This window comes from Somniosus microcephalus, chromosome 9, assembly GCF_052327205.1.
Source record: "Somniosus microcephalus isolate GS21.2 chromosome 9, FLI_Smic_1.0, whole genome shotgun sequence".
NCBI classification, from domain to species: Eukaryota; Metazoa; Chordata; class Chondrichthyes; order Squaliformes; family Somniosidae; genus Somniosus; species Somniosus microcephalus.
This window is the reverse complement of record NC_140995.1, coordinates 173,861,072-173,888,552: the sequence shown is the minus strand read 5'-3', so window position 1 is coordinate 173,888,552 and position 27,481 is coordinate 173,861,072. Positions and strand designations below refer to the sequence as shown.

Here is a 27,481-nt window from a genome sequence, read left to right as displayed (position 1 = left end):
GGGGAGAGAGAGAGACTAGGGGGAGAGAGAGAGAGGACTAGGGGGGAGAGAGAGAGACTAGGGGGAGAGAGAGAGAGAGACTAGGGGGGAGAGAGAGAGACTAGGGGGGGAGAGAGAGAGACTGGGGGGGAGGAGAGAGAGACTGGGGGGGAGAGAGAGAGACTGGGGGGGGAGAGAGAGAGACTGGGGGGGAGAGAGAGAGACTGGGGGGGGAGAGAGAGACTGGGGGGGAGAGAGAGACTGGGGGGAGAGAGAGACTGGGGGGGAGAGAGAGACTGGGGGGGAGAGAGAGACTGGGGGGAGAGAGAGACTGGGGGGAGAGAGAGAGACTGGGGGGGAGAGAGAGAGACTGGGGGGGAGAGAGAGAGACTGGGGGGAGAGAGAGAGACTGGGGGGAGAGAGAGATGGGAGAGACTGGGGGGGAGAGAGAGAGACTGGGGGGGAGAGAGAGAGACTGGGGGGGAAGAGAGAGAGACTGGGGGGGAGAGAGAGAGACTGGGGGGGGAGAGAGAGAGACTGGGGGGGGAGAGAGAGAGACTGGGGGGGAGAGAGAGAGACTGGGGGGGAGAGAGAGAGGACTGGGGGAGAGAGATGGGGAGAGAGAGACTGGGGGAGAGAGAGAGAGACTGGGGAGAGAGCGAGAGAGACTGGGGGAGAGAGAGAGAGACTGGGGAGAGAGAGAGAGAGACTGGGGAGAGAGAGAGAGAGACTGGGGAGAGAGAGAGAGAGACTGGGGAGAGAGAGAGAGAGACTGGGGGAGAGAGAGAGAGAGACTGGGGGAGAGAGAGAGAGAGACTGGGGAGGAGAGAGAGACGAGAGAGAGAGACTGGGGGAGAGAGAGAGAGAGAGAGACTGGGGGAGAGAGAGAGAGAGAGACTGGGGGGGAGAGAGAGAGAGAGAGAGACTGGGGAGAGAGAGAGAGAGACTGGGGGAGAGAGAGAGACTGGGGGAGAGAGAGAGACTGGGGAGAGAGAGAGACTGGGGGAGAGAGAGAGACTGGGGGAGAGAGAGAGAGAGACTGGGGGAGAGAGAGAGACTGGGGGAGAGAGAGAGACTGGGGAGAGAGAGAGAGAGAGAGAGACTGGGGGAGAGAGAGAGAGAGAGACTGGGGGAGAGAGAGAGAGAGGACTGGGGAGAGAGAGAGAGAGCTGGGGGAGAGAGAGAGAGAGAGAGAGACTGGGGGAGAGAGAGAGAGAGAGACTGGGGAGAGAGAGAGACTGGGGGAGAGAGAGAGAGAGAGACTGGGGGGAGAGAGAGAGAGACTGGGGGAGAGAGAGAGACTGGGGGAGAGAGAGAGGGACTGGGGAGAGAGAGAGGAGGACTGGGGGGAGAGAGAGGGAGAGGGACTGGGGGAGAGAGAGACGGGAGAGAGAGAGACTGGGGGGAGAGAGAGAGACGGGAGAGAGAGACTGGGGTGAGAGAGAGGAGAGAGACGGGGAGGAGAGAGAGAGAGAGAGAGAGAGAGAATGGGGAGAGAGAGAGACTGAGGGGGCGAGAGAGAGAGACTGGGGGAGGAGAGAGAGATAGAGACTGGGGGAGAGAGACTGGGGAGAGAGAGAGAGAGACGGGAGAGAGAGAGAGAGAGAGAGAGAGACTGGGGGAGAGAGAGGAGAGAGACAGAGAATGGGGAGAGAGAGAGAGAGAGAGAGAGAGGAGAATGGGAGAGAGAGAGAGAGAGAGAGAGAGAGAGAGAGAGAGACTGGGAGAGAGAGAGAGAGACGGGGGAGAGAGAGACTGGGGGAGAGAGAGGGAAGAGAGAAATTTTTTCAGGGGGGAGGGGAGGGGGAGAGTCCCCGAGCCCCGCCCCCCAATCACCCGAGCCCCGCCCCCCCGATCTCCCGATCCCCGCCCCCCCCCGATATCCCGAGCCCCGCCCCCGATCCCCCCATCTCAGGAGCACGGCCCCCCCCCGATCTCCCGAGCCCCGCCCCCCCCGATCTGTAGTCCGGGCCCGCGATCTCCCGATGTCCCGCCCCGCGATCTCCCGATGTCCCGCCCCCGATCTCCCGCCCCCCGATCTCCCGATGTCCCGCCCCCCCCGATCTCCCGATGTCCCGCCCCCCCGAGCAGCGGCGTCCCACTCTCAGGAGCCCCGCCCTCCAGATCGCCGATTGCGGCTGAGACCCGCCCCCCGCCCGAGCTGAGCACGGAACAGAGAGACGGCCGCGTCTCAGCTGCTCCTGCTGCGCGCGCACCCCTGACCCTCGTGGCTGACGCCGATTGAGATCGGGGACAGCCGTTTAAAAAAAAAAGCCAGAGCGGGCTCTCGCGGGCGGGCGGCGCATGCGCGGGTCAGTGCCAGCAGCGCGAGGCGGCCCGCGGGGAGTAGGCAGGGAAACCCCGCGGGCTGGTAGCCGTTAGCGAGTGGCTCACTTCGGGCGGCCCGCCCGCTTCCGGCCCCGACACCGTCAAACCTGAGAGGGGGAAGTAGAGAGAGAGAGAGGGAAGAGGAGAGAGAGGGAAGAGGAGAAGGAGAGAGAGGGAAGAGGAGAAGGAGAGAGAGAGAGAGGAAGAGAGAGAGAGAGAGAGAAATTTTTGAGCTTCAGGCCTGCCTGCAGCGGGCCTGGAGTGCAGCACCGAGTCCCCCCTGCGCGAGGGTGAGGAGGAGGGGGGGGTTGCTAAACACAATATAAAACTGAAATAAATTGTTAATTAATTCCCTAACACATAATTCAAATATTTACCTTACTTCCCTAACACACTGAAAGTGTGGGGAAAAATCGTGAAAAATCAAGATGGCGGCCACTCACCTCGGTTCAGAAGGATAAGGCCCGCCCACACACGCACCGATTGGTCGACCGGTCAGGTCGCCGAAGCGTAGGATTGGTCAATCGTCGAGTCACTCGACACTCAACTGTAGGATGGCACGCGCCAGGAACCCGCCGTACGATTGGTCGACCTCGACGTCACACGGTCACTAATGAGATGCTAATGAGCGGAACGCTGAACGTTTTTCGGATAGCGCGGGCGCGATTTTTGTCCGGCCGAAACGTTAATACGCCTATGACCGGTCCGGAATCGCAAGCTTTCTTTTGAGGCGACGCACGCGTCGGTACGCTCTGTAACTTTCAAACGTATAGAACACAGACAGACAGACATCGGGACAGACAGAAGAGCCGCTTTATATATATAGATTAAGGGTAAGAGGATAACTAGGGAAAAAATAGGGCCCATTCGGGACAAAAGTGGCAATCTGTGTGTGGAGCCGGAAGATGTAGGAGGGGTTCTAAATGAATTTTTTGCATCTGTTTTCACTATGGAGGAGGACGATGTAGACATAGAAATAGGGCGGGGGGACTGTGATATGCTCGAACATATTAACATCGAGAGGGAGGAGGTATTGGCGGTTTTAGCAGGCCTAAAAATGGATAAATCCCCAGGCCCGGATGAAATGTATCCCAGGCTGCTGTGTGAGGCAAAGGAAGAGATTGCGGGGGCTCTAACACATATATTCAGGACCTCTCTGGCCACAGGGGATGTGCCAGAGGACTGGAGAACCGCTAATGTAGTACCATTATTCAAGAAGGGAAGTAGGGAAAAACCGGGGAACTACAGGCCAGTGAGCCTAACATCAGTGGTAGGAAAATTATTGGAAAAAATTCTGAGGGACAAAATTAGTCTCCACTTGGAGAGACAAGGATTAATCAGGGATAGTCAACATGGCTTTGTCAAGGGAAGATCATGTCTGACTAATTTGATTGAATTTTTTGAGGGGGTGACTAGGTGTGTGGATGAGCGTAACGCAGTGGATGTGGTATACATGGATTTCAGTAAGGCCTTCGATAAAGTCCCGCACAGGAGACTGGTCAAGAAGGTAAGAGCCCATGGAATCCAGGGTGCCTTGGCACATTGGATACAAAACTGGCTTAGTGGCAGAAGGCAGAGGGTGATGGTCGAAGGTTGTTTTTGTGACTGGAAGCCTGTGGCCAGTGGGGTGCCACAGGGATCGGTGCTGGGTCCCTTGCTGTTTGTGGTCTACATTAATGACTTGGATATGAATGTAAAAGGTATGATCAGTAAGTTCGCGGATGATACAAAAATTGGTAGGGTGGTAAATAGCGAGGAGGGTAGCCTCAGTCTGCAGGACGATATAGATGGGTTGGTCAGATGGGCCAAACAGTGGCAAATGGAATTTAACCTGGAAAAGTGCGAGGTGATGCACTTTGGGGGGACTAACAAGGCAAGGGAATACACAATGAATGGTAAGACCCTAGGCAAGACGGAGGGGCAGAGGGATCTGGGTGTGCAAGTACACAGATCCCTGAAGGCGGCGGAACAGGTGGATAAGGTGGTAAAAAAGGCATATGGGATACTTGCCTTCATTAGCCGAGGCATAGAATATAAGAGCAAGGAGGTTATGATGGAGCTGTATAAAACACTGGTTAGGCCACAGCTGGAATACTGTGTGCAGTTCTGGTCGCCACACTACAGGAAGGATGTGATCGCTTTGGAGAGGGTGCAGAGGAGATTCACCAGGATGTTACCAGGGCTGGAGCGCTTCAGCTATGAAGAAAGACTGGGCAGATTGGGTTTGTTTTCCTTGGAGCAGAGGAGGCTGAGGGGGGACATGATTGAGGTGTACAAAATTATGAGGGGCATAGATAGGATGGATACTGAGGAGCTTTTTCCCTTAGTAGAAGGGTCAATAACTAGGGGGCATAGATTCAAGGTAAAGGGCGGGAGGTTTAGAGGGGATTTGAGAAAGAACTTTTTCACCCAGAGGGTGGTTGGAGTCTGGAACTCACTGCCTGAAAGGGTTGTGGAGGCAGGAACCCTCACAACATTTAAGAAGCATTTGGATGAGCACTTGAAATGCCATAACATACAAGGCTACGGACCAAATGCTGGAATATGGGATTAGATTAGACAGGGCTTGATGGCCGGCACAGACACGATGGGCCGAAGGGCCTCTATCCCTGCTGTATAACTCTATGACTCTATGACACCCTCAAAGCCTCCTTGAAAAAGTGCAACATCCCCACCGACACCTGGGAATCCCTGGCCCAAGACCGCACAAAGTGGAGGAGAAGCATCCGGGAAGGCACTGAACGCCTCGAGTCTCTTCGCCGGGAGCAAGCGGAAGCCAAGCGCAGGCAGCGCACGTCAACCCAAGCACCCCACCCACCCGCCCCTTCAACCACCGTCTGCCCCACTTGTGACAGAGACTGTAGGTCCAGCATTGGACTCATCAGTCACCTGAGAACACATTTTTAGTGTGGAAGCAAGTCATCCTCGGTTTGGAGGGACTGCCTAAGAAAGAAGAATATAGATCAAGAAAAGCAGTGGTCCTAGTACCGACCCCTGGGAAACACCACTGTATACCTTCCTCCAGTCTGAAAAACAACTGTTCACCACTACTCTCTGTTTCTTGTCACTTAACCTATTTCGTATCCATGCTGCCACTGTGCCTTTTATTAAGAATAAGAAATAGGAGCAGGAATAGGCCACTTGGCCCCTTGAGCCTGCTCCGCCATTCAATAAGATCATGGCTGATCTTGGGCTCAAAGCCACTTCCCTGCCCGCTCCCCATAACCCTTCACTCCCTTATCTTGCAAAAATCTGTCCATCTCCACATTAAATGTATTTAACGACCCAGCCTCCACAGCTCCCTGGGGCAGAGAATTCCACAGATTTACGACCCTCAGAAGAAATTCCTCCTCATCTCAGGTCTAAAAGGGCGACCCTTTATTCTGAAACTATGCCCCCGAGTTCTAGATTTCCCCACGAAGGGAAACATCCTCTCTGCATCTACCTTGTCGAGCCCCCTCAGTATCTTAAATGTTTCAAAATGATAACCTCTCATTCTTCTAAATTCCAATGAGTATAGGCCCAACCTGCTCAACCTTTCTTCATAAGTCAACCCCCATATCTCTGGAATTCCATGGGCTTCAACTTTGCTGGCAAGCTTAATATGTCAAACTTTATCAAACGCCTTTTTGAAGTCCATGTACACCACATCAACCGCATTGCCCTCATCAACCCTCTGTTACCTCATCAAAAAACGCAATCAAGTTAGTTAAACACGATTTGCATTTAACAAGTCCGTGCTAGCTTCCCTGAATTAATCCTCACTTGTCCAAGTGATTGTTAATTTTGTCCCTGATTATTATTTCTAAAAGCTTCCCCACTACCGAGGTTAAACTGACTGGCCTGTAGTTTCTGGGTTTATCCTTGTACCCTTTTTTGAAGAAGGGTGTAACATTTGCAATTCTCCAGTCCTCTGGCACCACTCCTGTATCTAAGGAAGATTGCAAGATTATGGCCAGTACCTCTGCGATTTCCATCTTAACTTCCCTCAGCATCCTAGGATGCATCCCATCCGGTCCTGGTGACTTATCTACTTTAAGTACAGCAAGCCTTTCTAGTACCTCCTCTTTATCAGTTTTTATCCCATCCAGTATCTCCACTACCTCCTCTTTCACTATGACTTTGGCAGCATCTTCTTCCTTGGTGAAGACAGATGCAAAGTACTTATTTAGTACTTTAGCCATGCCCTCTGCCTCCATGCGTAGGTCTCCTTTTTGGTTCCTAATTGACCCCACCCCTCCTCTTACTACAAGTTTACTATTTATATGCTTATAGAAGACTTTTGAATTCCCTTTTATGTTAGCTGCCAATCTATTCTCATACTCTCTCTTTGCCCCTCTTATTTTCTTTTTCACTTCCCCTCTGGACTTGCTATATTCAGCCTGGTTCTCACTTGTATTCTCAACTGGACATCTGCCATATGCCCCCTTTTTCTGCTTCATCTTACTCTCTATCTCTTTTGTCATCCAGGGAGCTCTGCCTTTGGTTGCCCTACCTTTCCCCCTCATGGGAATGCACCTTGACTGTACCCGAATCATCTCCTCTTTAAAGGCAGCCCATTGTCTATTACAGTTTTGCCTGCCAATCTTTGATTCCAATTTACCCGGGCCAGATCCATTATCAACCCACTGAAATTGGTCTTCCTCCAAATTAGTATTTTTACTCTAGATTGCTCCCTGTCCTTTTCCATAGCTAATCTAAACCTTATGATGCTATGATCATAGTGGGGGAAAACCACCCAGAGCACGCAGTTATCTAAGCAGAAAACGTAGATTGTGTCATACTCTATAAACACAGCTTTACTCAATCACTTTCAATTCTAATCCCCTAATTCTAGAGAAAACATAATGAAACCCAAAGTACAAGGGCACAAAAAGCTTGAAGAATCAGTTAAAAGAATCCAGCCCAAAAGTGATCACCAAAGTAGTGTTCAAATTTAGGCTGTATGTTCCCAAGGGCCTATATTTTCAGCCTTTGTCATTTTGGGCTGCCAAATCAAGATAACAAGTGCTTACTAAACTTTTTCTGTTTTTTGTCTCAGAAATGGCCTCTACACTTTGACCCAATTTGTAGCACTGTATGAGCTCTAACTTTTTGAAGTAGGTGGCACCCTTTCAAGAAACACAAGGAAACTTACATGACTATCCAGTTTAACGATCTCTCCTTAGTAGCACATTTGTGTTCCCTTTTAGTGGAGTTCTGCATTCTATACAAGACATGAAGAATGCACCACTAGGGCACAGCACTCACTAATCCTTCCGCTGAGAAGTTCCAGAGAGTCATGTGTGAAAGGAGCTCACAGCACCCACATACTTGAATAGCTCCAGCAACTTGGTAAACATTAAACAAACGTCTGAACATTTGTTGTCCATATATGCCTTCAATGTGTCACAAACCAAAGAAAGAACGGGCAGAATTAAATCAAACTGAGTGGATACCTCAATGGAATTTGATGTGCTTTGTATGAGGTATGGTTTACAGTGATTAATTCCATTTATATTATAACAGATCCTGGGATTATTAATCAGTGCTTTGTGGAGGACCTTAAGGAATCCCATGGCCCAGAATTTGCGGTCAGCAGTGAAGCAAAGGCATTCGCCGCTGGCCCCGAAGTAAGCTTCCCACAAAGATCTTGCAATCTCTGTAGCGAGAAGTTCGGCTTTTCCGATGCGCAACTGAAATCAACATAGTACAGTGGGAATCCCATAGCTGCTGTGACGTCAACAAGCTAAGCAGCCAATCAAAACGCAGAATGCTCAGACAGCGAACCAGGAGGGTGGGTGTATGTGTGTGTGTGTTGGGGGCCCACAGTGCAGCCAGTGTCGGAGCAGTGAATGACTGACCGCAACTTCAAGATTTCCGCGTTAATCTGTGTATGCGCTAAATTCTGAAGTTACGGTCAGTTTCAGAGGGGTAATGACAGCGAATGCTGACAGTTTTCCCATCATTACCACTGCAAAATCCGGGCCAGTATCTCTAATGGACAAATCGATTAGATTCTAAAATAAAATGACTGTAGTAACAGTTGAAACATACCCGTCTCTGAATTCCAAACGTAACATATTCCATCTTCACTGCCTGAAAAAAGGAATGTCCCACATGGTGTGAATGTACTGTACATCTGTTCACGGTAATTTGTAGCCCCTGTATACTTCTTCGCAGCCAGTCTAAAAATAAATAGGGTAATTAAAACATAAGGATGGCACCTTCTAATAATAAGCTATTTCCATTCAGTAAATTTTCTGACCACCATTATACTCAAGACTGTTCCTCCTACATCTATAAGTTCTTGTCTCAGTTGCACTGCTGTAGAAAAGTGTTCAACCTATGCCAAATGCAGGAGTCGAATATTGGCAAGATCACCGCATAGTTGTTCAAACATTGATCTTAGTGACTAGTTCATAAGTATAAACAGATTCCCAATTAAGGGTGATTAAAGAGATAAGACAGGTGCTCTGTGAGCCCCTTGCCCGTACCTTCAATAGTTCAATAGTCAGGGATAGTTCCTTTAGACTGAAAGTTAGATCATGTAGTTCCTATTTTCAAAAATGGGGACAAATCAGAGCTAAGGAACTACAGGCCTATCAGCCTGACATCCATTATTGAGAAGATGCTAGAAGGGATAATAAGAGATGCCCTTTATTATCAATGGGAAATGGAAGCATTCATTAGAAATTCACAACATTGCTTCTGAAAAAATAGGTGCTCCCTAACAGATTCGATAGAGCATTTTTGAGGAAGCCACTATGGTAGTGGAGCCACTATGGTATGTGTCTTCACAGCAGAAGACACAAAAAGCACAAAAATAGTGGGGAACCAAGGGGCTGAGGAGAGTGAGGAACTTAAAATAATTGATATCAGTAGAGAAAAAAGCACTCAAGAAACTAATGGGACTAAAAGCCGACAAATCCCCAGGACCCGATAGCCTACATCCTAGAGTTTTAAAGGAGGTGGCTTCTTCTTCTTCTTAGGCAGTCCCTCGGAACTGAGGATGACTTGCTTCCACATTAAAAATGAGCTCACCAGGTGACTGATTAGTCCAATGCGGGACCTACAGTCTCTGTCACAGGTGGGGCAGATGGTGGTTGAAGGGGCGGGTGGGTGGGGTGCTTGGGTTGACGTGCGCTGCTTGCGCTTGGCTTCCACTTGCTCCCGGCGAAGAGACTCGAGGTGTTCGGTGCCTTCCCGGATGCTTCTCCTCCACTTTGTGCGGTCTTGGGCCAGGGATTCCCAGGTGTCAGTGGGGATGTTGCACTTTTTCAAGGAGGCTTTGAGGGTGTCCTTGAAGCGTTTCCTCTGCCTACCTGGGGCTCTCTTGCCGTGCCGGAGCTCCGAGTAGAGCGCTTGTTTTGGGAGTCTCGTATCGGGCATGCGGACAATGTGACCCGTCCATCGGAGCTGATTGAGCGTGGTCAGAGCTTCGATGCTGGGGATGTTGGCCTGAGCAAGAACACTGATGTTGGTGCGCCTATCCTGCCAATGGATTTGCAGGATCTTGCGGAGGCAGCGTTGGTGGTACCTCTCCAATGCTTTGAGGTGCCTGCTGTACATGGTCCATGTCTCTGAGGCATACAGCAGGGCAGGTATCACTGCTGCCCTGTAGACCATGAGCTTAGTGCCGGGTTTGAGGTCCTGGTCTTCAAACACTCTTCCTCAGGCGACCGAAGGCTGCACTGGCACACTGAAGGCGGTATTGGACTTCGTCGTCGACGTCTGCCCTTGTTGACAGTAGGCTCCCGAGGTATGGAAAGTGGTCCACATTGTCCAAGGCCTTGTCGTGGATTTTGATAATCGGGGGGCAGCACTGTGTGGCGGGGGCAGGTTGGTAGAGCACCTTTGTCTTACGGATGTTTAGTGTAAGGCCTATGCTCTCGTATGCTTCGGTGAAGGTGTTTACGATGGTTTGGAGTTCGACCTCCGAGTGAGCGCAGACGCAAGCATGGTCTGCATACTGTAATTCGACGACAGAGGATGGGACGACCTTGGATCTGGACTGGAGGCGACGGAGGTTCAACAGTTTCCCCGTTTGTTCTGTAAATTAGCTCCACTCCAGTAGGGAGCTTACTGAGGGTGAGATAGAGCTTTGCAGCAAGGAACATTGAGAAGAGCGTTGGTGCGATGACACAGCCTTGCTTGACCCCGGTTCGTACGTGAATTGGGTCTGTGGTGGAACCGTTGGTCAGGATCACGGCTTGCATGTCGTCGTGAAGCAGGCGGAGGATAGTGACAAACTTTTGAGGGCAGCCGAATTTGAGGAGGACACTCCATAATCCCTCACGGTTGACAGTGTCGAAGGCCTTTGTGAGATCAAAGAAGGCCATGTACAGCGGTTGGTGCTGTTCCCTGCATTTCTCTTGTAATTGACATGCGGTGAAGATCATGTCCATTGTGCCCCTTAGTGGGCGGAATCCGCATTGCGACTCTGGGAGGAGCTCTTCGGCCACTGGGAGAAGGCGATTGAGGAGGATTCTTGCGATGACTTTCCCTGTGACAGATAGCAGGGAAACTCCTCTGTAATTACCGCAATCGGACTTGTCACCTTTGTTGAAGATGGTCACAATTACGGCGTCTCTGAGATCCCCTGGCATGCTCTCCTCCTTCCAGATAAGAGAAATGAGTTCATGGCTGCAGAGATAGTGGATGCATTGATTGTTATCTTCCAAAATTCCCTGGATTCTACAACGGTCCCAGCGGCTTGGAAGGTAACAAATGTAACCTTGCTAGTCAAGGAGGGAGAGAGAACAGGGAACTACAGGAGAGTTAGCCTGACATCAGTCGTCGGGAAAATGCTGGACTCCATTATTACGGAAGTGGTAACAGGGCATTTAGAAATTACGCAGAGTCAACATGGTTTTATGAAAGGAAAATCATGTTTGACAAATTTATTAGAGTTTTTTGAGGATGTAACTAGCAGGGCAGATAAAGGGGAACCAGTGGATGTAGTATATTTGGATTTCCAAAAGGCATTCGATAAGGTGCCACATAAAAGGTTGTTACGCAAGATAAAGGCTCATGGGGAGGGGGTAATATATTAGCATGGATAAAGGATTGGTTAACGGTCAGAAAGCATAGAGTGGGGGTAAATGGCCCATTTTCAAGCTGGCAGGCTGTTACTAGTGGGGTGTCGCAAGGATCAGTGCTTGGGCCTCAGCTATTTACAATCTATATTAATGACTTATATGAAGGGACTGAGTGTAATGTATCAAAGTTTACAAACGATACAAAGCTAGGTGGAAAAGTAAGCTGTGAGGAGGACACAAAAGAGCTTGCAAAGGTTAAGTGAGTGGGCAATAAGGTGGCAGATGGAGCATAATGTGTGAAAATGTGAAGTTATTCACTTTGGTAGGAAGAATAGAAAAATAGAATATTTTTTAAATGTTGGCGTTCAGAGAGATTTAGGTGTCCTTGTACAGGAACATCAGAGTTAGCATGCAGGTACAGCTAGCAATTAGGAAGGCAAATGGCATGTTGACCTTTATTGCAAAAGGGTTGGAATACAAGAGTAAGGAAGTCTTGCTACAATTGTACAGGGCTTTGGTGAGACCACATCTGGAGTACTGCATACAGTTTTGGTCTCCTTATCTGAGGAAGGCTATACTTGCCTTAGAGGCAGTGCAACAAAGGTTCACTAGATTGATCCCTGGGATGAGAAGGTTGTCTGTCCTGTGAGGAGAGATTGAGTAGGTTGGGCCTATACTCTCTGGAGTTTAGAAGAATGAGAGGTGATCTCATTGAAACATAAGATTCTGAGGGGGATTGACAGGGTAGATGCCGAGAGGTTGTTTCCCTGGCTGGAGAGTCTAGAACTAGGGACCATAGTATCAGGATAAGCGGCTGGCCATTTAAGACTGAGATGAGGAGGAATGTCTTCACTCAGAGGGTTGTGAATCTTTGGAATTCTCTACCCCAAAGGGCTGTGGAAGCTGAGTCGTTGAGTATATTCAAGGCTGAGACAGTTAGATTTTTGGACTCTAGGGAAACCAAGGGAGATGGAGATCGGGCAGAGTTGAGGTTGAAGATCAGCCATGATCTTATTGAATGGTGGAGCAGGCTCAAGGGGCCGTATGTCCTACTGCTGCTCCTAAGTCTTGTGCTCTTCAAGCAGCCACAGAACCCAGCGAGGACAGGGACACGGAGGTCCTGCTGAATTTAACGGCAGGACTTCATTATCATTTTTTTTTAAATTCTGTTTCCCGCCCAGCAACTGGCCAAATTGACAGGCTGGAAAGACGGGCAGGAAAACCAGGGCAAGGGGCCACAGCCGGGGAACCCTCGAGTTCAGTCCCCGGCAATTGGAGACAGGCTGCAGATTTGAGCTTGTGGGGGGGGGGGGGCGGGGGAAGGCTGTGATTAGGGTGGGGTGGAAGAGGCCACGATCGTCAGAAGACTGAACGCTTCCTCAACGGGCCGGGCTCCTCCTGGCCCACAAGGAGCGTTATAAAAGGCACTTAGCTTCTGGAGGCGGCAGCTCTCACCTCCCTTTTGCTGCTGGATTTCCTGAGCCCAGGAGGTTCCCACCCGCCAACTGTTAAATTTAAATCAGGCTCCCAATTGCACTGTGGAAGCCTGATTAAAATATGCTAATTAAGTGCCCCGCCTCACCAAGCCAGGACACACTCACTCCTCGCTACCTGCCGCCGTAAAAATAGCAGCAGGCACGTATGAATCGGGTTGGGGTCGTGTTTTTTTTTAAAAAAAAGAGTTTAATAACTTACACTCTTAGGTCCATCACTCTCAGAGTGCTGTCTCTGGCATGGATTAGTAGACGTCTGCCATTCGGGTGCACTTCCAGGTGATTTATAGGAACACCTTTTAGATCATTTTGTATTATGTTCTGCAAAGAATTTTGAATATTGTTTTTAATGTACTGTAACTGCCCGAACTTAATATTTTAAAAATTCATTTACATTTAGGAAAAGTACAATCAAATCAAAATGTAACACTTTTCCAATCTGCTCATCTCATCTGTGTGTTGACACTGTATATTACAAGACTGCGAACAACATTCTAATAACAATTGGCTTTTATATTGCACCTTTTATATATAAAAATGTCCCAAGGTGCTTCAGAGGAGAAAAGAGTGGATGACAATCCTTTGTGAATATTAGAATGGATAACTAAAAAGTTTGATACAAGAGATGGGTTTGGAGAATACTTTTAAAAAGGGGGAAGGGAGGTAAAGAGGTGAAGGAAGTTCCAAAGAGTGGGCAGAGGCAGCTGAAGACTCTATCACTGAAGGTACAAGGGGTGGGGAGGGCAGGGGGTTGCACAGAAAGCTAGAATCAGAGGATGCAGGAGCGGACATACAAAAGGAAATGGGAACATCTGCTCACGTACTGATAATTCTCTGTACATTCCATTAGGAAAAAAATGCTACTGCATACGAGATGGCTTTGGTGGAAACGCAAGCTGCACATAGATGCAAAGAATTTAACAAAATAGACAGAATTTTATGCACATGTAGTTAACCAAATAATTAACCCTTTGTGACAATTGCTGATTATAACTTTCAAAGATTTTGAAGCATCTGATACTTCCTTAGAATAGACCTATTGTCGTCAATTAGTCAGTTAAGCACTCGGTTAACACTTAAAGTGAAACAGCTGTGAGAGATGGTTTATATTATAGGACACATTATTGTCAATCAGGATCACTGGTGGTTACTTAATACCAATGGTCAGATAAAAGGAATTACTTGGCTTACCATGGAGGTATTTCCATTAGATTTCCACTGTACAGATCATGATACACAAGTAGTCACCAACTATCAACAAATTGATTATTGCTTTTGTATTGCAAAGTATTGTCAAACATCAGTTTATTAGAATAGATACTAAAACCCTTTCAAGGTGTGAACTGCAGAGCAGTTAAATTCCCTGCTACTGTACCTTGTCAACACTCCACTGCTGAACTGGATTTTCCTGTGAACCTTCATTTACAAAAGTGCTCCAAATAATTATCAGTCCTGAACTGTCCCCCGAGAACATGCGTAGCCCTGTACAAACAAAAAACTCTTAATTGGTTTCAAAAATTACTTGAAATAATGAAGTCACATTTTTTAAATATTGCTCTTATTAAATGTAGTTATTGACTTCTAGCATGCAACAGTGATGATAAAATACAAAACACAGAAGAGGTAGGTAAAGGGGATAAGGGAATGGAGTTCCTACAATGTATACAGGACTCCTTTCTAACCCAATATGTAAAAAGCCCAACAAGGAAGGATTCACTACTGGATCTAGTTATGGGGAATGAACCAAAACAGATAAGAGAAGTAAAAGTAGGGGAACATCTAGGCAATAGTGACCATAATATAACACGCTTTAAGATAATAATGGAGGACATAGGTATGACAAAGACCAGGGTAATAGATTGGAGAAAAGCTGATTTTGAGGGGCTGAGAATAGAACTTGGGAAAATAAAATGGACAACAGTATTGGCAAACAATGATGTAGAACAGCAATGGGAAACATTTAAAATGATGTTCAAAAGAGTCCAGAAAAATATATTTCACTAATAAACAAGAACAAGATAAACACTAATGAGACACAGTGGATGAATAAAGCCGTAAGGGAAAAATTGAGGGTAAAGAAAGAGGCATTATTGAGTACCTGGACAGCAGGGGAGAGCATGATAAGGGAGAATATGAAGGGATTAGGAGAGCAGTCAAAAAAAATTAGGAAGGCAAAGAGGAACTATGAAATTAAATTATCAAGGAACATAAAACAAAATAGTAAAATATTTTACAGGCACATTAACAAAAAAGGGAAGTCAGGATGGGAATAGGGCCACTAAGGGATGGAAAGGATAATACCACAGGCAGCAATAGAGAGAGATGGCAGAGATATTGGCAGAGATATTAAATAATTACTTTGCTTCAGTATTTACCAGGGAGATAGAACAGGTGGACATGACATCGGATGATGAGATTAGTAATGAGTTAACTGCATTTAAAAATATAACTAGGAGATACACTAAATAAACTAATCAAACTCAGAGGATAAAAGCCCTGGTCTGGACGGATTACATGCGTGCATTTTAAAAGAATCTAGGGAAGAAATAGCAGAGGCATTACTACACATACTAATTTGTTAGAAAAAGGTGTAATGCCAGAAGACTGGCGGATAGCTAACGTAACACCTATATTTAAGAAGGGAGATACATGTCCAGGGAACTATAGACCAGTCAGCTTAACATCGGTGGTCGGAAAAATAATAGAATCCCTACTAAAGGAGAAATTAGAAGAACATCTAGAAACGAAAAATAGAATAGTTAGCATGGATTTCAAAAGGGAAAGTCTTGCTTGACCAACCGAATTGAGTTTTTTGAACAGAAAGAGTAGACATGGGTAATGCAGATGTAATTTATCTAGATTTTCAAAAGGCCTTCGATAAGGTACCCCATAATAGACTAATGAATAAGGTCAGAGAATGCAGAGTCAGAGGACAAGTAGCAGAATGGCTAGCTAGCTGGCTTCAAGACAGAAAGCAGAGAGATGGGGTAAAGGGTAGCTATTCAGAGTGGCAGAAGGTGGGAAGTGGTGTTCCACAAGGACCACTGTTGTTCACAATTTATATTAATGATTTAGACCTTGGAATCAAAAACACAATTTCTAAATTTGCGGACGACACAAAATTGGGGGGTGGGGGGTGGAGGGGAAGCCAATACTGAAGAGGACTGCAACAAATTACAAGACATTAATAAACTTGCAAAATGGGCAAATTAAATTCAACAATGATAAATGTAAGGTATTACATTTTGGTAAGAAAAATAGGGAGGTCACATATTACTTGGAAAATAAGAATCTAAATGTGGTAGAGGAACAAAGGGATCTAGGAGCACAAATACACAAATCACAAAGTATCGACACAGGTTAACAAGGCCATAAAAAAAAGCAAACCAAGCACTAGGGTTTATTTCTAGAGGGATAGAATTGAAAAGTAGTGAAGTTATGCTAAACTTGTATTGAACCCTGGTTAGGCCACACTTGGAGTACTGCGTGCAGTTCTGGTCGCCATATTATAAAAAGGATGTGGAGGCACTGGAGAGGGTGCAGAGAAGATTTACAAGGATGATACCAGAAATGTGAGGGTACACCTATCAGGAAAGGATCAACAGGCTGGGTCTCTTTTCTCTTGAAAAAAGACTGAGGGGTGACCTAATAGAGGTCTTTAAAATCATGAAAGGTTAGAGTATTTCCACTTGTGGGGAGGAGCAAAACTAGAGGCCATCAATATAAGATAGTCACCAAAAAATCAAATAGGGAATTCAGAAGAAACTTCTTTACTCAGAGTGGTGAGAATGTGGATCTCGTGAATAGTATAAATGCAGTTAAGGGGTGATTAGATAACCATACGAGGGAGAAGGGAAAAGAGGGTTACGCTGATAGTGTTAGATGAGGAAAGATGGGAGGAGGCTTGAGTGGAGCATAAACACCGGCATAGATTGGTTGGGCCGAATGGCCTGTTTGTGCTGTACATCCTATATAATCTCACTTTATTCACATTTTCAGATTTTGTGTATTTAAAAAAAAAGTACAGTATGCATCAACGGTACCAGTATCAGGGCAACCCACCAGTTCTGGCATCCGGGCATTGCACTCCCAGTCACAGGTTAACAGTTTGAATCTCAGTATCAGCAATTGTTAAAGCTCATCTATGTCAAGACGGATGTCTTTTAAGCAAAGCAAGTAACCAAACATTAGGATGACCAAAGCCACCACTTTTAGCCCCCATTAACTCAGTTCCCTTGCCACTAACTTGATCCAGCTCCTCAGCCACTTGCACAGACTGAATTAGACCATTTGAAATCGTGACATCCTGTTTGACCCCACAGTACGGACTTGCATTGCTATATGCCTAACCACACCACCTTTCCCCTTCTCAGTAAGCCAAAGTGAAATGATTGGTCAGGATTGGCTCTTAGGCCTACTTCCTGTTGTAGCTTCAAGCTGTGGTGCAGTAATTTTTGTACTGTTTACACCTTATTACTTAGTGTTTCTTGAACTCACATGCTTTGTCACTATCTTAAATGTTTCCCTTTTTAAAAACATGTAAAATTTCCTCAAACTACACAAGCATGGTACAAAACCATATAAATAATTTCTGAGTTGTGGTTTACCAAAGGGATAAGCTAGCTCACTACACCAGACGTTAATTAGCCTATGCATACTTTAAAGCGTTCTGGGTTAAACTATTTCTCGGTATTACTTAGTCCATCTTTTGTTAAACCACCACTCTGGATCACTGACTGTCCATATAATGGCTTCAATCGCAAAAACATAATGTACTTCTAAATGTACAGAATTGTTTTGCTAATGGGGTTATTCTCCTTGTCCCTGTAATTTCTCTATAACCAATTTATACTGGGCATAAAATTAGATTAAACTGAAATGCCAGCCCATATCTTCCAGTCCTACATTTACCTGGGCAGAAATTGTTTTTCAATAACTGCCAATTTAGTCAAATATTAGAGACCATAATGAATCGACTTTAGACTCATCGTAGTCATCCATTACGACCAATGTCCTTCATGTGCATAATTTGAATAAATTATTTGTAAAATGGTACATTCCCAACTGTGCACTACATTACTATATGAATGAAAAAAGGACCCACAGTATAAAATAAGATTCAAGACAGATGATTTCAGAAACTCATCAACATACATGTCAGGTTGTACAGCTAAGTTGAAGCTACTTCTATGTAAAATGTGAAATGTGAAAGACAGAGTAATGGATGGATACAAGCCTTTTATTTTGAAGAACATGAAAAAGTTTTGTAATAAGTAACAAAAATCTTTATTGTAATTGATTAAATTTAAATGAAGAGGAATTCACTATATAACTTTAAAACATTAACAATAATCCTTACATGGATTAATATTTCTAAAGTATAATGGCATTATTATATAAAAAAAGCTTGCATTTATATAGCGCCTTTAACATAATAAAACATCCCAAGGTGCTTCACAGGAGCCAAACAGAAATTTGACACCGAGACACATAAGGAGATATTAGGACAGGAACTTGTTCAAAGAGGTAGGTTTTAAGGAGTGTCTTAAAGGAGGAGAGGCGCAGAGACGTTTAGGGAGGGAATTCCAGAGCTTAGCACCTAGGCAACTGAAGTCACGGCCGCCAATCATGGAGCGATTAAAATCGGGGACGCGCAAGAGGTCAGAATTGGAAGAGCGCAGAGATCTGAGGGTTGTAGGGATGGAGGAGGTAACAGTGATAGGGAGGGGAGAGGCCATGGAGGGATTTGCAAACAAGAATGAGAATTTTAAAAATTGAGCCGTTGCCAGACCAGGAGCCAATGTAGGTCAGCGAGCACAGGGGTGATGAGTGCACAGGACTTGGTGATCTTCTGCAATAAGCCCTACGATACTGCAAAAAATTGTGCAATACACTCAACTCCCAATGCGTGGGTTTGAATCCATATTGCATAGCATCCACAAGTTTATCTAGTTTCCAACATGCAGGGCTGAGTTCTAGTGGCTGTGGGCACCATGACTCAGATGGTAATAATGAAAAGGACAGCTATGAACTTTCAGCTGATGGGCCCTTCCTTTTTGTATTGGACCAGCACACAAGAGATAATCTCCTGTCTCCCAAACATATACTTGAAGATCTGTTTTCTTGAGTTTCAATTCCTTCTTCAGCCTTAACTGCGCGTGATGATCTCCTCCACCACTGCCACAACAAAGAGCACCATGGCCTCCTGTTGTGTCAATCCTGAAGACATGCAAGAGTCACCTATGAAGATACGACGGCAAAATTTCATTTCATTGACGTTGGAGTATGCATAAATAAGGATTATGAATGTCAAGTAGGACTGTTGAACTCATGAAAAAGCAAATCATTACAGAAGGAAGAATATTTACATGTGCTTTGATGAACTTGCACACAGAGCCCATTTTAGACACTGTAAAATACAGGAAACTTTGTGCTATCCGGCACTGAGCTGTTGCCATCTCATCAAAACTGCCGGACAAACCAGCGCTAATGTTGAAACATACGGAGATTTTGAGCTCCGTATCTGGCAACAAACCCTGTTGCTTAGCAACAGCTTCTAAACAGTCGGCCGTACCTTGCAAGCATCTCTGTAGCTTAGCAACAGCTTCAGCGAGACCTTGCAGAGCCTGACTGGTGAAAACAAAGCAATGAAAAGAAAAAAAACCTAACAAAACGGCTCCTGATTTTTGCCGGTGGCTCGAGCATTCCGGACAGTTAACCTCCGGATAAACCAAAGTTTCCTGTAGTAACAAAAACCTTAACATAAAAAAATATATTTCATAAAATAGTGCAACACTCACCAGAATTAGTGGAGTCAGAAGTAGCATCAATGGTGGAATATTGAGGAAAAACCAGTTCTTTGGCCCATTTTAATGATGTACCCGGTACATTGCTGTCCAGCATGGTTTCTTGCTTGTTTTTTTAAAAAACTACAAATTTTGTTTTTTCTTAGCTACGCTTTACAGATAGGTTATGTGTTTCCAACAGACCTTAGCTGTTACGTGGCTTCTGAAACTTTGGTCACTTTTTTAACAGTAATTTATCAACCACGTTGACAGCCTGAATTGAATGTGGTTTTAGTGTCTAGAAATGTTGCAATTTCATCAATTGCCTGAAGATAACTTTTAAAGGCATTGTGGAAAATCTGTATTTCCGCCCACAGTATTGTCTCAAGGCTGGTTTCTGCTGTTTAATGGGCCTATGAAGTGGGGAAGAAAAATAAGTAATTTTTACAGGCAAGGCAGGATGTTAAATAAAGGCAACAGAGTGCTGCTTGAAAGTCTTCATTCTTCACCAGTGGAACCCTCATTATTGTTGTGGTGGGGTGATAAGTAAAACAGGAGTATTAAAAACAAACACAAAATATTTTTCTGTTCTCTAACAGGAGAGCAGCTCCCCCAAGTGTTCCAACTGTATTGGAAAAGTAAACGGGCACTATTAGTCAAAGTTTCCTTTTTTTTAATAATTAATTAGTCGATCGCCCACGTGGAGTCAAAATTAAGTGCTATATATTCAGGTTGAAAAGCAGCAGGGCGGGGGGATTAGTGCAGGCTGCAAAAGTAAGGGATGGGTAGGGGAGAAAGCAGAGGCGAGGGAAAAGGAGGGTGGGTGTTGGTGAGGGGTGCAAAGGCAGTGAAGCTACCTCAAGAACAGCAAATTCTCCCAGTGGGAGAAGGAATAGGGGAGGGGCGCCTGGCAAAATTATCTCAATGAGGGAGAGGAGGACTAGGGATGGAAGAGGGCCTGGTAAGCTCAATGAGGGGGGAGGTGGCTGTCCAATAATTAACCTCAGCACCTTGGCTACAACATTGTCCAAGAGGGGGGTGGGGGGGGCATGGTTTGGTGCCACTCAGTCTAGGAGGTATGGTGTTACCACGGACTCTCTCAGCAGGGGTGTGGAGGGGTTTGGTATCTCCAGAAACACTTTTAACAAGGGAGGGGGCACCAGTTGTCTCCAGAACTCCCTTAACCAGGGTGTGTTATTTGATGTCATACAAATAAACACGAGAGAGGCTGATGCCCAACACTAACACTCTCTGCAGGTGGGGTGTCTTCTAGAACATTCTTAGCGGGAGGGAAGCTACAGTGTGACCACGAACATACTCGGTGAGTTTTCTGGTTCACCCAAAAACACACAGCAAGGAGTTCTGGTGTCCCCGTAGAACCCACTTAGGGAAGGGGTGGCCTGATGTTGCCAGGATACTGGATGAGATAAAAATAGATAGAGAGGTACTAGAAAGGCTGGCAGTACGTAAAGTGGGCAAGTCACCTGGTCTGGATGGGATGCATCCTAGGTTGTTGAGGGAAGGAAGGGTAGAAATTGCAGATGTGCTGGCCTCAATCTTCCAATCCTCCTAAGATACAGGGGCAGTACCAGAGGGCTAGAGGATTGCAAATGTTAACACTCTTGTTCAAAAAATGGAAGAAAAAAAAAACCCAGCAACTACAGGCCAGTCAGCTTAACGTCAGTGGTGGGGAAGCTTTTAGAAACAATAATCCAGGAAAAAATTAACAGCCACTTGGGCAAGCATGGACTAAAAGGAGAGCCAGCATGGATTTGTCAAGGGTAAATAGTGTTTGACTAACTTGATTGAGTTTTTCATGAGATAACAGAACGTGTGGATGAGGGCAGTGCAGTTGATGTGTATATAGACTTTCAAAAGGCATTTGATAAAGTAGGCTTGTTAGCAAAATTGAAGCCCATGGGATAAAAGCAGCAGTGGCAGGATGGATACAAAATTGGCCAAGGGATAGAAAACAGAGCGTTGTGGTGAATAGCTGTTTTTCAGACTGGAGGGAGGTATACAGTGGATTTCCCCAGGGTTCAGTACTCGGACCACTGCTGTTTTTGATATACATTAATGACTTGAACTTGGAGGTACAGGGCACAATTTTGAAATTTGCAGATGACACAAAACTTGGAAGTGTAGTAAACAGTGAGGAGGACAGTGATAGACTTCAAGAGGAAATAGACAGGCTGGTGGAATGGGCGGACACATGGCAGAAGAAATTCAATGCAGAAAAGTGTGAGGTGATACATTTTGGTAGGATGTATGAGGAGAGACAAAACATGCTAAATGGTACAATTTTCAAGTGGGTGCAAGGAGCGACAGACTTGGGGTGTTTGTACACAAATCTTTGAAGGTGGCAGGGCAGGTTAACAAAGCAGTTAATAAAGCAAATGGGACCCTGGGCTTTATAAATAGAGGCATAGAATACAAAGGCCAAGGAGTTACGCTAAACCTCTATCATATACTAGTTCGGCTTCAGTTGGGAGTATGGTGTCCAATTCTGGGCACCACACTTTAGGAAGGATGTGAAGGCTTTGGAGAGGGTACAGAAGAGATTTACTAGAATGGTTCCAGGGATGAGGGATTACAGTTACATAGATAGATTGGAGAAGCTGGGGTAGTTCTGCTTAGAGCAGAGATGCCAAGAGGAGATTTGATAGAGGTGTTTAAATTCATGAAGGGTTTAGATAATAATGTAAATAAAGAGAAACTGTTTCCAGAGGGCATAGATTTAAGGCGACTGGCAAAAGAACCAGAGGCGACATAAGGAAAAACTTTGTTACGCACGAGTGGTTAGGATTTGGAATGCACTGCCCGATAGGGTGGTGGATACAGATTCAGTAGTAGCCTTCAAAAGGAAATTGGATAAATACTTGAAGGAGAAAGCATTGCAGGGATATAGGGAAAGAGCGGGGGACTGGAACTAACTGGATTGCTCTTCGAAAGAGCCGGCGCAGACTCAATGGGCCGAATGGCCTCCTTCTGTGTTGTACTATTGTGATTTTATGATTATATATGTGCCCAGGAACATTCGTTCCCAGGCATTGGGAGGGCCTAAGAAGACGCACACCAGTGAATGGAGGAGTGATTGGAAAGCTCCTACAATTCTCAGCAGGAGGGAGTAAGGGGGAAAAATCTGTCCCCAAGAAGATTCTCAGTGTAGAGGGAGGAGGTTCTAGAGAAGCCCAGTGACTCCCTCAGGTTTTGGAGGTGGGGGGTGGGGGGGGCAGAGGAGAAGGTGAGAGGCATGCTGGTCCTCCATAGTTACAGCTACAGTATGGCATTTATCACCTCGAAAGTACTGAATGATTTTGGGGACGACAGCAAGGACTTCGATTTTGCAGGCTCTTAGGAAGCTCTATCTTCAAGTCCCAGTGCATTGTGGAGTAGAGGAGTGGAACAGGTCCAGAGACAGGCTTTAAGGCTGCTGATTTTACAAGGCTCGTTGAAACTATTAAGCCCACTAAGTTCCAAGAGGCTAAAATAGAGGAGGGGCCAATTCAAATAAGGTGCATGCGATCAGCAGCATTTTACAGGGAAGCAGCTGAAAATACAGGCATGGTGTTATGGAGCAATAGAAGGGAGTTATCCATAACTAATTTGCAAAGACAGGACATCTAGTAGGGAAAAAGGGGATGGCATAGAGGCGCCAGGGGAAAAGCCCAACTGCGTTTTGAGGATCATAAGACTTTGTAATATATTCACCCTAGGCAAAACAATTTAATGCTGCAATAGGTTTGGCTGATTCTCATTTGTGTGGGCACTTACTGATCCAGTTCTGCCAAGATCAATTTAAGCTAGGATCAAATCCAGTGCTCGGGAGCCTGACACATGCCGGGAGCCTGACACATGCCGGGAGCCTGACACATGCCGTTAGTTCAAAGGCTAAGCAGAGGCAGAAGACTTAATCACAGCACCACTTACAAGCGTAACTGCATCCAAATGTTGACACATTTTGAAATGGGATTTTGCAACTCACTCATTGGCAAGAATTTTCCAGGGTGGTAGCAGGCCCGATCGGGTGGGAAAGTTCTTATTTTTTTACAGCGGATCCCATCCCCATGCGCCTTTCCCCCAGGCGCGTCTTTCCCTACATGGCCACAGGATTCACGCCTGTCAACCTAAGGCGGGAGTTCTGTGGTCATTGCTCCAGCTGATTACTTGACAGCATTAAATGTACAGTAAAAGCTCCCACCTGACAGACGATCACTTTCCTCAGGCAGAAGCTGTTGCTCAGTCTATTTCCAGCACAGATTCTGCAGGCTGCAAGCGTTTCCAGCAGAGTCTCCATCCAGTGTCACCGCATTGGAAGAACTTTCTCACCATTGACAGAATGCTTCACCTGCCATCTATTCCACCAACATGGGTGCTGTTTATACCGTCTCACTTTGGTCCTCAGAATCGGACCACGATGAGCCCCAACACCAGCAGCACCAACAACAACAACACCAACCTTCTCCGCAATCACGATGCTGCACAGGACACAGGGCATCAGCACTCGACCACATTGCTGTCCGGATGGCCAGACTTACTTAACTTTACGCTGTACACCCACATGGCTGTCACATGATGTGCCAGGTAGGCACCACCACACACCAACACCATAAAGCATTCCCTACAATGACCAAGCCATTCCTTTCACACTCATCACCATTGCAGGGGGTACCGTTATGTCTCACCATTCACTGCAACTCACTAAGACACTTCCAAAGGTGCACACAAATCTGTCCAAGACCGGAAAGTGTTGAAAATAAAATGTTTTTACGTTTGACAGCACATTAACAGAAACTTTACATAAACATTGGATAAAACACCCAAGTGGCTACCCTTGTGTATTGTTAGTTGGTATGATTGCACTAGGATAAGGTTGAGTGTGAGGGGTGGCTAGTGAGATGGGGATGTGATAATGTAGATAGAGAGAGAGGGATGGGTGGAGGTGAAAGGCACGTTGGTGTGAGTAGGGTAGGGAAGGCAGAGTGATGGGGATGTGATGAGAGGCACAGCAGGATACAGTGGAGTGTGGCTTTGTAATAATGTTTCCTGATCTAATGAGATCATTGAAAGGTTTGTGCCACTGCACCCAGGTCCTCCTGACTACATCACTGCTTGAGACCTCCTCTGCAATGTGCAACCAGGCTGTCTTGGTCTCCTGGGGAGGTCTCTTCCGCCCATCGGAGGGGGAAGAGGACTCACTGCGTGCTCTGACTCCCTCCATAAGCCCTCTGCCTCTGTGCAGTCATTGTCAGTGTTTGCAGCACTCCAATGCTGTAGTGCACTGACAGCACTATGTTAGATTAAACTTCAAATCTAATGTGGCCATGGTCCCTTTAAAGATCCCGGCTGAAAACGCATCATGAATGACATCACCAGACCCACTCCATCTAATTGGGTGGGCTTAATAGGCGCCATCAAGGTAAGTTCATTTTCAACAGCAGGATGGAGCCAGCAGCAGGGTCACGACCCGCCACGGACACCGCCTGCACTGGACCCGCCCAAGCAGGCAAAATTCCGGCCATTATTTTTAATATATACTAGATATAAAACAGACAGCCTTCAGAATAATGCTAAGGCCCATGCCTCACACTGATTACTGTTAAAAAGTTATATGAAATTCAAAGTTATGTGTTAATTTTTGCTTATTTTATATAAATAGAATGTAGAAATGACTAAACTGACCTTCAGCATCAAAACAAAGTGTGTTAATGAAGCTCTTGTGACCATCGAGTTCCTGGAGTAACTGACCATTTACTTCATTCACATTTATATTCCATACACGGATGATAGAGTCATAGCCTCCTGTAACTACCAGGTACTGCACAAAGGAGTGATATTTTGCAGTATAGATAAATGAAGGATGTGGAAGGATCTTTTCAGCTGGGCTCTGATAGGTTCCTGTATTCCAAACCCTAAAAACAGTAAACACATTACTACTTACACTGAAGGTGGTTCAGCTTTTTTGAAAACAATTCACCTAATAGATTTCATTAGCATCCGGTACTTAGAATGCTTATACAAGAAGTTGTTGTTGGGAAATTTTTACAAATCATACAATACACAAAAACTGTTCAAATATTTCAAAAAATGCTACATGCAGATATTTACTGTAACTCACTTTGCAGTACTGAACTTGCACCAACAATGTCAAATACTGTTATTGGTCTACATTCAAAAGATCACTACATTTCAAATTACAATCTCTAATACATTTTATGGGCATTGTTCTAGCCCATCTCTGTGTATTAGATCAGTTGTTCTAGATTGCTTATTCAAGGAATGATGTGATAGATGTTCTGCCTTATAATTGCAGGTGTTATGTTTTGTTGCCGCCAGTAGGTGGCAGTAGATGGTAATGGCCAGTAGGGTCACTCAACAGGAACAGGAAGTAGTATAGTGATAAGCAAACAAAGAGGTCACATCAGCATGAAGTGTGCTGCAAGTTAATCTGCTGTAATCTTACATTGTTACGCCTTCGAAAGCATTGCCTGTGAGTTGAATGGTTTCATTACATATTCATGTTTAGATGTTAGTTATATCTCATGTATGTAACAAAGGTACATTTCTTTCTTTTTTCTTTCTCAGGTTTTACTCCAACCCAATACCACTGATTTGTATTGTTTCATTGACCTCATGCAAGTGTGGCATCATTAAACACCGGAGCTTGGACACTACATCCTGACTCCCATGTCGTTATTGAAAGGGGTTTGGCTGGCTATCTAACTGCGTACAGACACATACACGTAGGGAGGACGGTACAATAGATCATATAGACACCTCAAGCAACAACACTCTAATACATTGTAGAGATGTAAAAGTACTGTTCATACATACTGTATTTATTAAATAGAAAACCCATTTTTTCCCCCAGAATTTTTATCTCCTCAACTCTCCCCAAGGTGGCAGCATCTACAGATAACAGTCATCAACTCTTCCAACAGGAGCTGCTAGCAAATGATCAGGATGGGAAACATGGTCAATTTTCCCCTTCCTATCCCAGAGGCTTTGAAACCAATTGCAGGCACTGCCTCATGCTACAGTAATGTTCCACAAGCAGTGGTAGCCCAACAGAAATTCATCCAAGTGCACATACTTTATGTATGAGCCAAGCAGTGAACAAAAACAGGTTGTTTGATCAAAGGACTGAGGTGGGCACATTACATCCAGGCCTGATCACCCAACATCTAGACACTCACATTCCCAGCCACAATTGTTAAATAGTGATTAGAGGTTGTAACCCTGCTGATTTTTGTTAACACCTTTTCACCAGGGAGTGCCAAGATGAACTGTAGTGCTCCCATGCCATCCTCGTTGAGATAAGTTAACTTAGAATAGACAAGTATCGGAACCGAGACCATCCTGGTCTGAAAGATTCAGTTCCTTATCATGCGATACATTTACCCACTGAGCCATTTGAACACTTATATTAAATGAAAATTAGATACATTAACCATTAATTAAAGAGTAAGATAAAGCAGAAAAAAGGGGCGTATGACAGATGTCAAGTTGAGAATACAAGTGAGAACCAGGCTGAATATAGAAAGTTCAGAGGGGAAGTGAAAAAGGAAATAAGAGGGGCAAAGAGGGAGAATGAGAATAGGCTGGCAGCGAACATAAAAGGGAATCCAAAAGTCTTCTCTTGTCATATAAATAATAAACGGGTAGTAAGAGGAGGGGTGGGACCAAAAGGGAGACCTACGCATAGAGGCAGAGGGCATGGCTGAGGTACTAAATGAGTACTTTGAATCTGTTTTTACCAAGGAAGAAGATGCTGCCAAAGTCATAGCGAAAGAGGAGGTATTGGATGGGATAAAAATTGATAAAGAGGAGGTACTAGAAAGGCTGGCTGTAGTTGATATGTCACCAGGACCAAATG

General features: G+C 45.6%; 1 protein-coding gene across 6 annotated transcripts in view; it reads right to left on the bottom strand.

Moving 5' to 3' along the window:
• The window catches only part of ahi1 (Abelson helper integration site 1), a 328,929-nt gene that overhangs the window by 223,064 nt on the left and 78,384 nt on the right, over nt 1-27,481 (bottom strand). For all 6 annotated transcript variants that reach the window (XR_015079575.1, XM_085997550.1, XM_085997549.1 and 3 more), the window contains 4 exons: nt 25,288-25,517; nt 14,196-14,302; nt 13,023-13,141; nt 8,344-8,474 (listed from right to left, as the gene is read on the bottom strand). Coding sequence is in view for 5 of the 6 variants with exons in the window: in XM_085997550.1 (XP_085853676.1) it covers nt 8,344-8,474; nt 13,023-13,141; nt 14,196-14,302; nt 25,288-25,517 (587 nt within the window). In the remaining variant the exon portion in view is untranslated. The remainder of the gene's footprint in view (nt 1-8,343; nt 8,475-13,022; nt 13,142-14,195; nt 14,303-25,287; nt 25,518-27,481) is intronic.